Below are 16804 nucleotides of genomic sequence, written 5' to 3'. Positions count from 1 at the left end.
TGTTTTCATTACAATTTCATACTGTTTGTAGTAGGTTCTTTCTGTTTTTCTAATCTGTGTGTCTGTTTCCTCAATAAAGGTTCCATAACAACAGCCTCTTAGAGAGGAAATCTGAGAGTATCTTGGTTCTTAAAGATCTGCAGCCTGAACAAGCTGGAGAGTACTACTGCAGAGCAAGTGGTCAGTCTGGGGCCATTAAGACCAAAGCAGCCATGCTCAAAATCATTGGTTTGTTTTACTTTCCTGGTAATAAAAATAATGATCAGTGTAAAAGACATACATACAAAACCACTCAAACTAATTTAAAATTGTAATTTTCTTTCTACTTTAGACAAAAATAGCTATTCATGCAATCCCAAGCCTGAATCACATCTCATACGACTTCCACATGACTGCTACCAAAACACCACAAACTCAGTCTACTACGATGTGGGCAGATGCCCTTCCAGCACATGCGTTGGGCAATTGGACAATGGTATCAGATGCAAAGACAAAGTGACTTACTGTTGCAGTGTGGCAAAGATGGAGGAAAGGCACCTGACATGCCAGGGCTACCAACTACCCACAAAGGTGGTTACTGAATGCGGCTGTCAGAAATGTGTCGACATCAAGGCTATTGTGCATGGTAGAGCTATGGCTGCAGACAATGGCGATCCAATGAGATTTGGTCACATCTTTATGAACGGTGTAAGAATTAGCCGAACAGGCTACAAAGGTACCTTCACCGTCCACGTTCCTCCTGAAACAGAGAGGTTAGTCCTGACTTTTGTCGACAACATGAATAATTTCATCAACACAACCAAGGTACTTCCGTTCAATCCCAAAGGAGCTGCTGTTTACCATGAAATTAAACTCTTGAGACGGAAGACTCCAGTGACTATAAATTCTTTAGAAACCAACACTCTTGAACTAGGGGAAGTAGAGGGCCAGGAGCCAATGGCTCACATTCAGATTCCCCCTAATTCCTTCTATAAGGAGAATGGAGAAGTGTTTGTGGGTGACATAAATGCTAGTGTAACATTTCTTGATCCGAGAGATGTTTCAACAGCAGCTGCAGCCCAAAGTGATCTCAACTTTGTAGGGAATGAAGGAGATACCTTGCCACTGAGAACCTATGGGATGTTCTCAGTTGACTTCAGAGGTGGCGAAACCAATGAGCCCTTGAATGCAGGTCAGGTGAAGGTGTTCCTAGATTCTTCCCAGATAACGATGCCTGAACACCTTGGAACCATGAAGCTGTGGTCACTGAACCCCAATACAGGCCTGTGGGAGGAGGAGGGCAGTCTAAAGGTTGAAAAGAAATCAAGAGGAAAAAGGGAAGAGAGAACTTTTCTGATTGGGAACATGGAGATCAGAGAGCGGCGACTTTTTAACTTGGACGTCCCAGAGAACCGTAGGTGTTATGTGAAAGTGAGAGCCTTTCGAAGTGAACGTTTCATGCCCAGTGAACAGGTTGAAGGAGTTGTAGTGAGTCTTATAAACATGGAGCCCACAGCCGGCTATTCCTCTAACCCTCGTGCTTGGGGACGTTTTGACAGTGTCATCATCGGGGCTAATGGTGCATGTCTCCCTGCCTTCTGCGATGAACAAAAAGCAGATGCCTACTCTGCATATGTCATGGCCAACCTCGGAGGCGAGGAACTAGAGGCTGTCCCTTCTACTCCCAAACTCAATCCAAACCTCATCGGAGTCCCTCAGCCATACTTGGGCAGGCTGAGCTACAAGCGCACTGACCATGAAAATCCTCGATTCAAGAAGACAGCATTTAGCATCAATTTGGCAAAACCAACAGCAAACACAGCAGAAGAAGCCAACGGACCAGTGTATGCATTTGAAAAACTCAAAGAATGTGAAGAAGCACCATTCAGTGCTGCACATTTCCGCTTCTCACGAGTGGAAGGAGATCGTTACGATTACAACACGGTGCCATTCAATGAGGATGACCCAATGAGCTGGACTGAGGATTACCTCAGTTGGTGGCCGAAGCCGATGGAATACCGTGCCTGCTACATCAAAGTCAAAATCAACAGCCCACATGAGATTAATGTGCGGTCGCATAACATGGGGGGCACTCACCCAAAGACAGTGGGCCAGCTGTATGGTCTCAGAGATATCCGAAGTATACGTGATATGGAGCAGACGGGAGTGTCAGCCGTGTGCCTGGAGTTCAAGTGCAGCGGGATGCTGTATGATCAGGAACGTGTCGATCGCACATTGGTGAAGGTGATCCCACAGGGTAGTTGTAAAAGGGATCATGTCAACCCATTACTCCAAGAGTATCTGGTGAACCACCTGCCACTAGCTGTCAATAATGACACAAATGGGTTCACTATGCTGGCACCTCTTGACCCTCTCGGCCATAACTACGGAATTTACACAGTAACTGATCAGGATCCACGCACAGCCAAAGAAATTGCTCTCGGCCGCTGCTTTGATGGCACCTCAGATGGCACTTCTCGTGTCATGAAGAGCAATGAGGGTGTCGCACTGACATTCACTTGTGGAGATCGTGAGGTTACACATCAAAGCGTCTTCCAGGTCCTGCAGAGCTCACAAGGTCAGGTAGCCACAAGTGTGGGGAGAAGTGAAGGGAGACAAAACCGGCGAAGGCAAAGAGCTAATAATTCCCGCGAGAGTCGAAGACGCAGCACCAGAGATCCTAAAGGAAAAGGCGCAAAAACCAGAAGCTGAATATACCACTTAAGAGTTGAGTACCGTACAAGACTCCAGGAGTGTCCAATAATCTGGGTGCCAATATTTTAATGTATTACAACTTCACTAAATATGTAACTACAAGTGCTAAAGCCTATTTCTTTATGCCCTGAAGCACTTGAAGCTGTAAATAAGATATTTATTACAATTTAAAACACTGCAAAATGATTCTCATTTTATCAAATCACACAAGACATTTGTTTGGACCAGTGATTTATTAAATTACATTTAAAAAAAAAAAAAACACTGCAGCAATCTTGATGTCAGCAACAGCCAAATTCCCCATGTAACATTAAAACTGGTCAAGTTCTAGAAAAAGGAGGAAAAAAAATGCTTTCAAATGACTGCAGCCCATATGAAGACATGGTTGGGGAGGCCAATTAATCCCCCATTCCTCATCACACTTGATACAAGCCTGTGGAATTGATAAATCATTTAAGTTTATCCCAATTTCGATTGAACAACCCTTGGTTTTCAAGCACTAGCATAAATTAGTTTGGGAAAGCAAATTTTATTTGTGATGCACCAACAAATACAACTTAATATGCTTGTCTCCAATTGTTTGAAGAAATACCAGAGACCAAGAAAATGGCAGTCATGTTTTTAAGCCAAAATTAACATATCTGTCTTTCCCTTTAATTCTGTAAATAAACATCCTCCACTAACGTCAGTTTCAGTCACCCGAATAAAACCTCTGGAATTAACATGAATAACAGGGTGAATGATTTGTATTTGGCAACCAGTTATAGATACTATATACTCATCTGTAAGAGAACCATCCTCAAGTGAGACCGAAACTATATACATGACATTCTGGTTCAAGTGTTTGCATAGAACCTTCTGTTTCCATGTCACTACATGTATAACTGCAATGCAGTCTGCCATTGGGCCAGTAGCAACATTTCATTGAAAATGAGCTCCGAAAACAGACAGTAGCAGTTACAAGTATACTCTCTTTAAGCAGGGTTATCCAACAGATAAATAATTCATGTGTGTGCATATGAGTCCAGGCTGCATGAAGAGAGAAAAGGCAATTCCATATGGATGAACATAAAAGAGGAGGTGAGACTGGATGCTTCTAGTACAGTCCCTGAAGTCACTGAAGCATGATGAATGGGGAAACACATAGTTCTGATCTTCCAGGATGGCACTGGACAGCCAAAGGTAGAGCTGCAAAAATCTGGGTTGGAAGGGGAACAGGACCATTGCCATGGAGCCTGTGTCACATGAAGTCCTCGTAGTCTTGGGCGTAGCCGCCGTCAAAACTGCCATAGTCCAGGTCATCTCGCATCTGTGCTTTTAAACCACCACCAGGTATAACACCTTTCTTCTTTTTTTTCCCTTTGTTTTGCTGGAAAGAAAATAAGTTGAAGTCGAATACTGTCTCCCGAAGAAAACAGATTTTTGGTCCTCATAAACATACAGAGTATCTCAAAATAAAATGGCATTGAAGTAAATAGATGTTTCTGAATTAAACCATACGCCATTGTTTTAGTTGGAACATAACTTACCTGTGCCATTATTTGGAAAAAAAAATTAACAAGCTTGGTTATGATGTGACACAAATGACATGTAAATGACTATGCCAAATTCACTGAACTTGGCAAACAGTGCCACCTAGCGATCACAAATCTCAGCAACAAGAAGCAGTCTACAATCAGTCTCTTACCTTTTCTTGTTTCTGTTTTTCACTTAGTAGAACAGAAAGGGAATTACTAACTTTCTTCAAGTCATCAACTTCCACTAGGGGAAAAGAAAGCAACTTGTCAAAAGTCAGATAAACAGGACCATCAAAATACTTCCACTTGAAACGAGCGCTTACATGAAATACAGAGTTCCCGAAACAATGAATCCAAGAAACTTGAATAATGCACAGATTTCTCAAACTGGGATATTTTTTCCTTCAGCAATTTTTCAAACTCTGTGAATTCTTCTTTGGAAGATGGACACATCGCATCGATTCCAGGTACAGAAGAGCCGCCAACCCCTAGAAACAGAAGACAACGATTTATTTTTAATGTGCTTAGCGATACACTTAAAGCTCATCTGACATCCATGTATAAATTTTCAAATTGATATTGTTATGAAAAATCCATATATGGTATTCACTTCAATTTCTATACAAACAAAAAAATGAGCGGAGAACATGTCATTAATGCGCAAAGTTGAGGAAGTCTCAGTCGACATCCCAGTAGTGGCCATATTGCCTGCAACGTCATTTGCAGATCTTTTACAAGTCTTGTGTATGTAGCTTACTCAGGAGGACCCATGCCTAAGTATATGTCGCCGGTTTGACCAAAGGGATTTATTCTAAATTCACACGCAATATATGCTATAAACGGTGAGACAAATTACTCCCCCCAACTATTATTTTTTTTAATTGCTCTATATACAGCTACCTGTCATTTAGAACCCAAAAGCTCTCGTCCTTTGCATCTGTGCAATCCATTTTTTACAACGAACCTGTCTTGTGAAGTCTGAAGCGTGAATCCATCCTCCCCGAGTGTTCGAACAAATTCCACCAATACGACAAGCCGGCATTTCGGCTAACGCAGAAAAAATACCAAATTTTCTCCAGTACAATAGGTATAATCCAATATAAACACTCGACCCTGCTACTCCAAAAAAATGTCACTTCCTGGTTCTTCTCCAACACAAATGCCTCAAGAGAATTTTCATGGCGGGAGATGCAAAAACCCAAATACGTCAACATTCTGACATGTGGTGAAAAAAACGGATGGTTCCATTTCGGCTGACATTTTTTTTTTTCATAAAAAAAAAACATACTAAAAATTATGCTTTACGTGTCAGTTGACCTTTTTGTTGAAAAGGAATAATGCCATGGAGAAATTTGTAATGATTTTTCTACTGAATGAATGCTTATCTTCTGGCAGGTAACCATTAGTGGCAAATGTTGTCTCGGAGATTGGAATGTCTGTTGTTGACATTGAGATTGTTGTGGAATGTTAAATGTCTTTGTTGATAAAGGGTTTGGATCATTTGGGTCATTGGTAATTTCTTACTTTTTATCCATAAGAAAAAATAATGCTTGAAAGAAGTGTCATACAAAAAAAACTACAATTCCCCCACACAGTTTGGCCAAGGTATTATTAATTTGGGTGTAACTAGATTTTAGGGGAGGGTGAAATAGAGATGGTGGAGGCTCAGCTAAAAATATTAAGGTCTTACCAAAGGCATCCTTTGCCAACTCCAAGTCTGCATCTTCCTGAAGCTTCTGTACTCTTAACTTTTCTGCAAGTTGTTCTTCAGGTGTAAGCTCTTGCTAGAAAGACATGGCATAAAGCACAACATAACATAGCTCTTCTTTGTTGTCTGTAACAGTCAAAAACAAAGCAAGCAATACAAAGGAATTCACTCACTTCCAATTCTTTTTCTTTTAACTCCTGTTTTTTCTTTAAGCGGTTTTCTCTCTCTTTAATCTTCTCACTCAACTTTTTCTTTTCAGAAACTTTTGCCTCTGAAATAAATTTTTATTTCTTTTTTAATGTGGCGAATAACATCTGGTGTCAAAACTGATTAACAATTAAATACCGGTTTTGGGCACTTCTTTTTTCTCATCTTCCTCATCATCCCAGTTGTCCTGTGAAGAGACTAAAGTGGGTCAGTTTCCATCTTAAAAATTAGCTGACTACAAACACTGATATCAGGTACATTCAAATGAACTTAAAGTATCAAGCCCCAGCGAAGGTGCAGGGTAGTAAAAATATTTCTAAACTTGATTCTAAAATCATGGGCCACTACATTCAGTACACTTACAAAACCTAACAATCTACTGAGAAGTACAATGGCAGCAACAGCTGCTGGTATACATTCATTTGATAAAATCTTTTCACTGACAAACAATGAATGCTCTGTCTTTTGACATCACAGTAAATATCTGACTGCAAAGTTATTTAAAATAAAAAAATATGCTGGTGATGTGGAACAGATAACACATAATGTCGGGATCAGAATGCAAGACAAATTTTGTCCCAGTCATACTACTACAATAAAATCTTGCATTCCAGTACCACCACATCCCATCTTTTACGATTAGTAGGCTTCATCTTGACAACTCAAACGCAACCGGGTACTTGTTACCACATGGGCAACAACAACAACAACAATAGATTGCGTTGTGTTTTATAAGGACAAAATGCGGAAAAACATGTGCTAGTGGTCAACGGCGCTCAGTAGAGCTAGGACTTCGATTCAAGGCTTGCTTGAGGAAAGTTTCCGTACTTTTGAGATACCGCTCTCAAGTAGGCAACAAAACATTATGTAGCCTAGCAAGCTAGTGCTAACACTGGTGGTTGTACATAAACATGCCAGCATTACGTCTTAAAGGTTTTGGTGTGCAAAGCACTTTTATTGCAAAAGAGTAACAAGTTAGCACCCATGATTTATTTTGTGATTTAATCTCAGTTCTATCTGCCTGATTACAATACATGACCTGAATCGAGAATACTTTTGAAGATACTCAGTATATAGTATACAAAGTAGATATAGTAAATGAACATGTCATTTAAATAGACACATTGCTATATCTTGTTTCGGATTGGTGATTTTTTTTTTTTAACCTCGATAATCAGCCACAAAACATTGATCATTAAAAGGCTAATTTCAATACATGACAAAATCAGACAAGTCTTCTCACATTATTATAAACTTTTCAAAGGATAATACAAAAAGGCTGGCATCAAAAAACGATCAGGCTCCAGCTATATTGCTCAGTTCAGGGGTGTCAAACTCACGCGGGCCACATTGTAGTTGCGGTTTCCATCTGAGGGCCGTTAAGATTGTGAAACAATCAAAATTTTTAATCGTCTCATTATCGTTACACTGATTTGGAATCAGAAATCAAGGTAAATGGGTTTTTCGGCAATTGTTCATGTTTGGTAACACAAAAATGCTGAATATCTTAAAGTTGTCATTTATGACTTGGCAATTTGAAATTTTAACAAAAATCTTTGAAATTGAAACACACGATTTGCCTTCGCGGGCCACATAATACCATACGGCGGGCCAGATCTGCCCCCCGGGCATTGAGTTTCACACCTGTGCTCTATTTGGAAAACAAGTCCAGCGTTTTGAATTTAAGATGAAATCATCTTTTTTTTTTTTTCTCGCACAAACATCTGCGACAGATACAATTGAAGAGTTCCCCGGCAACATTCTGATAAAAACACCAGCAACCGGAGCCAAACTTCCTGAAAATAAACGGAAAGTTCGGGAGCTAATGTAACATCTTGGATGAGTCATCAGCCCAGATGATTTCACCCGACCGAGTGCTGCTCACATTTAGCGAACTAGCGCTGCATTGAAACGAAGCAATACCGCTTTCGGCAGCAATACAAAAAGCTAATCGCACACAGTCGCGAATGACAAACGATTTTGAGCATTTCCATGTCCTTCCTTAAAACGACACTTTCCATTCCACGCCAGCGTCTAAGTTATAGATTGAAGAACCAAGGCAAGGCGCGGTTAGCCAGTGGAAGGCCCAAAAACAAATCAAGCTTTCATCTAAATTTATTTGAGCCCTGACGACCCACGCTTTACAGATAACTGCGACCAACTGTAACCCCCCAGCTATTAACCCTGAAAACAACTACAGAGGTTGACATTAACTGTTACAACTAGCATGGGTAGCCGAATTCATCAGCACACGTTTAGCTGCACTTGGGTTAGCAGCGAAGAGACCACATGAGTTAGCAGTCAGCTAACTTTACTTCAGTCACTAAGCTCGCGGTGGACTGAACACACTGAAGCCGTCGCACTCGCATTGCACTCGGGCTTTACCACCTTCAGACATCACCAACCGCTCGTTAAGTTCACCCACTTTAACGTCGTCATCTTCGTCTTCGCCTTCCCATTTGTCCTGTGGCGCCTTTTGAGTCGGTTCCTCAGGCTCGAAGTTGTCAGCGTCTAGAAAAACGACAGCGTCAAATGTGAGAGGCAGCCACACACGAGCCGAGGGTTCGAGAACAAATAAGCGATGGACTCGTGTATCAAAGCCGGTGACGAATGGAAGCAATAAAATGATAAAGTTGCCGTTCTCCGTAAGTTGCCTTCTTACCCCAGTCGGCCATGTTGGCTGTGATGCTAAATGTTTGACAGGCAGGCTGCTCACTGCTGCAGCCCGATGGCTCCACGTTCACTGCCCTCCCACCTTCTACACGTCACCGACAAGAGCTCACTTATGATGACTCCACTTTCCGAGAGAACAAAATGATAAAAATATTCATTGATTTTATTTCCACCGGTCGTTTTCCATCCTGTCCTTGCGAAAACGACAACAGGTGACAGTTCGCGTGACCCAAAAAGATACACAAGACAAACTTGATTGCGTCAGAGTGATGTCATACTTCGGTCGTTACACTTTTACCCCTTTGAAATGACTCCTTAATCTGTTACCAGACAACTCTTTTTTGGTGTCGGTTTTTTTTCATATTCATTTGTTTTTAATTCATTTTAAAGTATTTTTAAATTACCTTTACTTCCAAAGATGATATATAAGATTATCTTGGAAATATTATATTATCTGCACTGGCTATACAGAATAAATTTTGATTTTAGTCCAAAGCGTCCTAGTATTTTTCTACTATGATTTTTTTTTTCTCAAGATTCACATTTCTTTGTATTCTTCCTCAATATACTTTGTGTGTTACATTGTTGGTTGATTATCCATCAATTCATTTCCCAAGCCGCTTTTTCTCACAAGGGTCACGGGGATGCTGGAGCCTATCCCACCGACTTTATGGTCGAAAGGCGGACGTCACACTGAACTGGTTTCCAGTCTGTCGCAAGGCACATGTACAGTAGACACTGTCACTGAAGCCACCCTACCGACACCAAAGTCAAGCAAGTGTGCATGTGTGTATTTACAGTGTTGGCAGATTTATCTTTTACATATACAGCGAAGAAAATGAGTATTTGAACAACCTGCTATATTGCAAGTTCTCCCACTTAGAAATCATGGAGGGGTCTGAATTTTTTTTCATCATAGGTGCATGTCCGCTGTGAGAGAGAGAATCTAAAAAGAAAAATCCAGAAATCACAATGTATGATTTTTTTAACAATTTATTTTGTGTGATACAGCTGCAAATAAGCATTTGAACACCTGAGAAAACCAATGTTAATATTTGGTAAAATAGCCTTTGTTTGCAATTTACTGAGGTCAAACGTTTCCTGTAGTTGTTCACCAGGTTTGCACACACTGCAGGAGGAATTTAAGCCCACTCCTCCACACAGATCTTCTCTAGATCAAACAAGTTTCTGGACTGTCACTGAGAAACATGGAGTTTCAGCTCCCTCCCTCTATTGGGTTTAGGTTTGGAGACTGGTTAGGCCACGCCAGAACCTTGATATGCTTCTTACAGAGCCACTCCTTGGTTTTGCTGGCTGTGTGCTTCGGGTTATTGTCATGTTGAAAGACCCAGCCACGACCCATCTTCAATGCTCTGATTGAGGGAAAGAGGTTGTTCCCCAAAATCTCACAATACATGGCCACGGTCATCCTCTCCTTAATACAGTGCAGTCGTCCTGTCCCATGTGCAGAAAAACGACCCCAAAGCATGATGCTAACACCCCCATCTTTCACAGTAGGGATGGTGTTCTTGGGATGGAACTCATCATTCGTCTTCATCCAAACACGGTTAGTGGAATTATGACCACAAATTTGCATTTTGGTCTCATCTGACCACAAAACTTTCTCCTATGACTCCTCTGTATCATCCAAATGGTCATTGGGAAACTTAAGACGGGCCTTGACATGTGCTGCTTTAAGCAGGGGAACCTTCCGTGCCATTCATGATTTCAAACCATGACGTCTTCGTGTATTACCAACAGTCACCTTGTAAATGGTGGTCCCAGCTCTTTTCAGGTCATTGACCAAGTCCTGTCGTGTAGTTCTAGGCTGATTCCTCACCTTTCTAAGGATCATTGAGACCCTACGAGGTGATATCTTGCATGGGGCTCCACTCCGTTTGAGATTGACCGTCATGTTTAGTTTGTTCCATTTTCTAATGATTGCTCCAACAGTGGACCTTTTTTCACCAAGCTGATTGGCAATTTCTCCGTAGCCCTTTCCAGCCGTGTGGGGTTGTACAATCTTGTCTCTGGTGTCTTTGGACAGCTCTTTGGTCTTGGCCATGTTACATGTTTGAGTCTTACTGATTGTCTGGGTGGACAGGTGTCTTTATGCAGCTAACAATCTCACACAGGTGCATCTGATTCAGGATAATACATGGAGTGGAGGTGTAATTTTAAAGGCAGACGAACAAGTCTTTGAGGGTCAGAATTCTCGCTGATAGACAGGTGTTCAAATGCTTATTTGTAGCTGTATCACACAAATAAATCGCTAAAAAAATCATACATTGTGATTTCTGGATTTTCTTTTTAGATTATCTCTCTCACAGTGGACATGCACCTACGGTGAAAATTTCAGATCCCTCCATTATTTCTAAGTGGGAGAACTTGCAATATAGCAGGGTGTTCAAATACCTATTTTCTTCACTGTATACCAAATTTTTGTTCCATTAGTTCCACCTTCAACTTTCAGAGGTTTTGTCCTGTTCTGGCATCTAGTTCCTCCTGGTCAGGCTCTTCCTCATGTGATGTTGTTCCTACTGGCTTCATGTGTATACAGCTGAACAAAGATAACTGTCTTGTTTTGCCTTTCTCTGTCGCTCTCACTTTAACTCTGATCTTGAGTAAGGGGTAACAACTCGTAAATACTTGTGCCTGTCCTCGCTTTGCAAAGTATTTCCTTTCTTTTTGTAATAACTACATATTCACAAAGACAAGCTTCTCTCCTTGCTTATGATGTCAGAAAAAGATTTTGCCGAAACAATGGTCAAAACTGGGATTCCAGGATTGATCGCTGATCCAGAGGTTCTCCGGACCAGTGACTGATCATCCGGGATGAGCGCAGTAGTCCCTCCCTTAACCAAGAATTAGGACGGGGGACTGCTCGGCTGCCTTCCTGGATCGGCCATCACCTCTGGATTCCAAACGAACCACAACAAAGAACTATGGTAAAGAATTGTATCATTAATTTCTTGATTTTTGGTGGGAACAATCTTGTCTTTGTATTAGTGGTATTGGTAGTTACTCTCCCCACATTTTATTTGTAGGGTTTGAGTCCATCCCATAAAATACAGTTCAGTCAGGCGTTTGAGGACGTAAGATCTGACTGTGTGGGATTCGTGGTCCCAAGTTTCAATTCAGGTCCAGAAACTTACAACATGGTGCTCAGACAACAATCTGGAATTCAAGACTTGAAAAAAAAAATCAAAGTAGATCATTGTGGCCTTAAGGAGGAACAGAACTGAACCGGCTCCACTCTTCATCAACGTTGAGTGTGTGGAGAGTCTGTACATGACACAAGCCTAATGCAAACGCACAATGTTTTCAATATCTTGAGCAATACATTTTATGCCTTCCATTTTACACATGTATTGTTTTGTATTCTTATTTTTATTTTTTCTTTTATGTATCCAATGAAACAGGAGAGGCTCTCCTTTTTCAATATACAGTTTGTATGATGACAATAAATGCCACATTCATTTTGTTTTATAAAATATAATTTTACTTCCAGTCACTGACGGTGTAGTCATTGGTACATTCTCCAGACTTTGCTGCAGGCAGCGTGGGGTGCCCTGTGACTGATTGGTGACCAGTTCAGGGTGTAGTCCACCTTTCGCCTAAAGTTGTGTGGGATCGGGTTCAGCGTCATGTGACCCTGAGCAGGATAAGCGGTATTGAGAACAGAATGATTCATGGATGGAATTTTGCAGACCTTGCATTCTTAAACAGGTGACTCGTTTGGTGCCTTCACTTTGTTCATTTGAAATCCGGTCTATTAAGGTTGTCCTAAAATTGGGCATGGGTTGGTGTGAATGAAGCCTATGTACTACTAACTTGTCACCAAAAATAAAACAATACATTGATTTCAATAGTGATTTTTATTCAGTGTTAGCACAACATTGTAGGAGTAGTGAAGAGTATGTTTCTTTCGGCTTGTCTCGTTAAGGGATGTTACTTTAATCTTTGATGTATTACACTCCATTTTTGTATACTTCCAAATTAAAGTAAAATTGTCTTTTAAAAAATAAATTGTACATCAAATTTTAATTCCCTGGTATGTGGTCAAGGATGTTGCCAATGCACTTCAGTCGCTTTATCACTTCGAGTTCAGCTACAACTCACGGCCAAGCACTCTACATACAGACTCCCTGACTGGAACTAATGGTCAAGCTCAAAATGTCCCTTGAATTGCTCTTTCATCTTTACAGATGTCACAAGAGCCAGGCCCACCCTTGATGCCTTACACTCAGAGTTAGAGATATTACAATACTTTGGAAGTCTCTGGTAATAAGACACCTAGGTAATATGCAATTTATTTCATTAACAAATGCAATTAAATGTCACACACTTATTCAGTTAACTACCATTCCAATTATTTGACTTGAGTACACATACAGGTGCCATATTTCCAAAATACTTAAATTGTGTAACTAACCTACTTATTACTAATGTTGATTGTCTTAGAACATATTTGTGTTATGACAGCAGGAGTAGTAATAATTGTTACAACATTGTAAAGGCACAGATTGTGACATATTGAATGATTAGCATCTTACCTAAAGTAGATTTCAAATGATTAGCATGAGAAAATGTTACAAGATATTAGAACATATTTCTAATACAATTCAGTATCAGAGGAAACCCCCAAAATAAATACTACGCTACAAACACTACTTTACTGGAAGGACAACAGTTGACAGAAGATGCTGCCAGCAAAAGAGATGACTATGGGCTTCAGCGCATTATCAAACAGAGATAATTCAACTATCTAGAAGATATCCAGAAAAAGTGGAATGAGCCGGGAGTCAGAGCTTCGAATATCACCACATTCGAACGGATCCGTTGATGGGCTACCACTCGGGTCTCTCGGGTCAGGTCACTCCTGAGCCTGACCTGAGGTAGGAAGTGTATCAACTGGCTCAGAAATGTTGGCCAGTGGTCCGAGGTACTCTTTTTTTTTTTCCAAATTAAGTATTCATTCAGTAATTAAGGTCCAAGGGTTTGGAGGAGGACGACTGGAAAATGGAATCTGAGCTACCTGAGGTCCAGTGTGAAATATTCCCAGTCAGTCATGATTTGGGGTGGAAAATTCAGTGCAGATGTTGGTAAACTCTGCTTTCTTAAATCCAGTCACCACAGCAGTCAACCAGAATGTTTTAGAGAACTTAATGATTTCTTCTGCTGAGGGTCTTTATGGAGATGCAGGTTTCATCTTCCTTGCTTGGATGGCTCATTCCATCACAGTGGTTGATTGGGCAGCCTACTCGCTGGATCTAAACTCCATTAAAAATCTCTGAGGTATTATTAAGAGGAAAATGAGAAACCCCAGACTCCTAACCAAAGAAAAAACAAAAGCAAGCATTGAGGAAATCTGGTCTTCCATATCTTTCACGCAATGCCACGGCACATCCTGCCAGGGATTACAGCAAAGGGATTCCCACCCAAGTATTGAAGATTAACATATCATTTTGAAAGCACCAGATTTTGATTGATTTAATGTGACTTTTTTCCCCTATAAAATCTGAGAAATGGTGAATTCTTCACAGTGTTCAAATTTTTTGAATTCCTGATATCATGAGTTTCATGAGCTGCAAACCCAAATTACATAAAAATAAATAAACTGTTGTAATTGAAATTGTTTGAATTATGGGCCCGAATCTACAATCTTTGAAAGTTTAACCTTTTGAATGGATTAATGGATTAAATAACATTTTCCATGATATTCAAATTTCACACACACACACCCACACACACACAAACCACAGTGCCTTGAATGAGACGATCACCCAAAAATGTATTATGTAGCCCTAATAATGGTGTTTTTAAGGTCATGCCATTGTATTTCAATCTGATTGAATCCTCGATTTAAGACTAGGCGACTCCAAAACCCTTTTAAAAATTTATTCAGAAGTTGACTTGCTGGTGTCTTTTGGAACATTATCCTGCTGCACAACTCAACTGTTCTTCAGCTTGTTGGCACAAACTGATGGCTGAACATTCCCTTCCAGGATTTTCTGTTATAGCAGAATTCTTGGTTTCGTCGATCACAGGAAATTTTCCAGGGCCTGAATTAGCAAAGGGGCTCAAGGCCATTACACTACCATCAACATGTTTGACTGTGCATATGATTTATTTATTTATTCCTCAAATGCTGAGCTACATTTACGCCAGATCTAACGAGACATACACCGTCAACAAATCTAAACTTTCTTTTCAGTCCAAGTAACGTTGTCCCAAAAGACTTGGGAATCATTCAGATTTTTTTTTCAGAAAAAGTAAAATGAGCCTTTATGTTATTTTGTTCATCAGTGGTTTTCGCCTTGGAACTCTGCCATGGTCCAGTCTCCTCATTTTTGTGTCATGAACACTCAACTTAACTGAGGCAAAGAAGGCGTGCAGTTCTTTAGAAGTTGTCCCAAGATTCTTAGTGGCCCACTGGATGAATCGCTGCTGTTCTTTTGGTGTAATCTTTTTCTCTCTATGAGATTAATGCCTCTCTGTAGAGTTTGCTAGAATCCATAATCTTTAGCCAGTTTTCTGACTCTTTACAGACTGACAGATGTTAACTACTTTATTGTTAGACTGTTTTGGAATTTCTTTGGATTGTGACATTTTGTTGGAGCTTTTGTAGCTGTTTTGTCTGACTTGATTTTACTGGGATGGTTCTGTTTAAGTTATTTCTTGATTGAACAGGTCTGGAGGTAATCAGCCTTAGGTGTGATTAGTGAAAATATACCAAAAATTGTGATCAGCCACAAATGATTTAAGTAGGGGGCGGGGGGATTTGTTTTACGCACAGGGCCAGGTAACTGATTTTTTTTCTTTTAATAAATAAAGTTGACATTTAAAAATAGTATTTTAAGTTCACTTGACCTTATATTTGTCTATTTACAATTGTTTGATCTCAAAGTCAGGAAGCTATAGATAAATATTGATAGGCATGCATTATATTTGTATATGTGTGCAGTATTTAAATAATTCTGTAACATTTTTTGTGTTGAGCGATTGTTCATTTTCATACTTCAGCTCACCTGCGATCATAATGGTAACAGGTGGTATAGAAAAATGTGTTAATGGATGGGCATTAATTAAATACTGTATTCTAACGCGATTGTTTCAAAGGGGTATGCTATTGCAAAGATAAATGGGATATATTTGATTGTGTGGGTGAGTCGATGCCTCCTGATCCAGCAGGAGCTACTAGTGTCAGGTAGCAGGGTATTTCAAGTTAGGCTGGACCATCAGCACCATCAGCAGGGCCAGGATCAGGTACAGAGAACTGGGGTTCAGCGTCAGTCCCTGTGATCTCCCTGAAAGAGAACATTCAAATCAATGCAAACATCCAACTTTCAAAGAGCTTTTCATATTATTGCTAGAATGCTAAAAGACCATCTTAAAAGAGTACTTAAACTTGACCAAGCTGTTCTGTTAGTGTTTCAGTGATATTCCATGATTTAAATTGGAGATGTGCCAGAAAGTGTTTTTGACATGGTTTGCCTTAAACACCTAAAATAAATGACATTTACATTTTTTGAAAATTTTAATTCAGTTATTCTAATTTTAATCCCTCAAGAGGAAATTAAATTCACAGGGCTACAGTATATATTTGTGTCGCACACTACACATAGAACCAACTGTAACACATTCAGGGATGCAAAAAAAATAGTGTATTGCCAAAGTATTCCCTCACCTGCCTGAAGTCATCTGATTTTAAGAGCTATCCCTAAATACATATGATGTTCCTCTACTCTTTGCAGTTCTAACAGCAGATCTTGTGTGATGGCTTTCAACTAGGTTTAGGAGTCATGGGAAGTTTTCCCCTTTCTTCCAGGAGTATAATTGTGAGGTCCTGACAAAAACGTCTGGTTCACGCTTCACTCAAAATCATTCCAAAGTTGTCATGCAGTCCAGGCAAGTTCATCCATCCCAAACTCTCTCATTCAGGTCTTGACGAACTTTGCTTTGGGCAGTGGTGCACAAACATGTAAGAACAGGAAGGATTAAT

At 40.2% G+C, this 16804-nt stretch overlaps 3 protein-coding genes across 3 annotated transcripts in view; 1 reads left to right on the top strand and 2 right to left on the bottom strand.

The window, feature by feature from the left end:
• The window catches only part of cilp (cartilage intermediate layer protein, nucleotide pyrophosphohydrolase), a 46401-nt gene extending 43404 nt beyond the window's left edge, over positions 1-2997 (top strand). The window contains exons 7-8 of the mRNA XM_061815494.1: positions 80-228; positions 332-2997. Coding sequence (XP_061671478.1) covers positions 80-228; positions 332-2691 — 2509 coding nt within the window. The 3' untranslated portion in view covers positions 2692-2997. The remainder of the gene's footprint in view (positions 1-79; positions 229-331) is intronic.
• Positions 2998-3203: 206 nt separating this feature from the next.
• On the bottom strand, positions 3204-9076 carry eif3jb (eukaryotic translation initiation factor 3, subunit Jb). Its single transcript, XM_061815496.1, has 8 exons — positions 8789-9076; positions 8552-8637; positions 6265-6313; positions 6093-6190; positions 5902-5995; positions 4535-4699; positions 4382-4455; positions 3204-4063 (listed from the first exon to the last, which is right to left on the bottom strand). The coding sequence occupies exons 1-8, from the start codon at positions 8799-8801 to the stop codon at positions 3935-3937; spliced, it is 708 nt and encodes a 235-aa protein (XP_061671480.1). The 5' UTR covers positions 8802-9076; the 3' UTR covers positions 3204-3934.
• Positions 9077-12726: 3650 nt separating this feature from the next.
• Positions 12727-16804, bottom strand: part of strc1 (stereocilin 1) — a 29135-nt gene continuing 25057 nt past the window's right edge. The window contains exon 28 of the mRNA XM_061813396.1: positions 12727-16109. Within this exon, the coding sequence (XP_061669380.1) occupies positions 16006-16109 (104 nt within the window). The 3' untranslated portion in view covers positions 12727-16005. The remainder of the gene's footprint in view (positions 16110-16804) is intronic.

Source organism: Syngnathoides biaculeatus, chromosome 3 (assembly GCF_019802595.1).
Source record: "Syngnathoides biaculeatus isolate LvHL_M chromosome 3, ASM1980259v1, whole genome shotgun sequence".
In the NCBI taxonomy this organism is placed as follows: Eukaryota; Metazoa; Chordata; class Actinopteri; order Syngnathiformes; family Syngnathidae; genus Syngnathoides; species Syngnathoides biaculeatus.
This window is presented reverse-complemented; position numbering and strand designations above follow the sequence as displayed.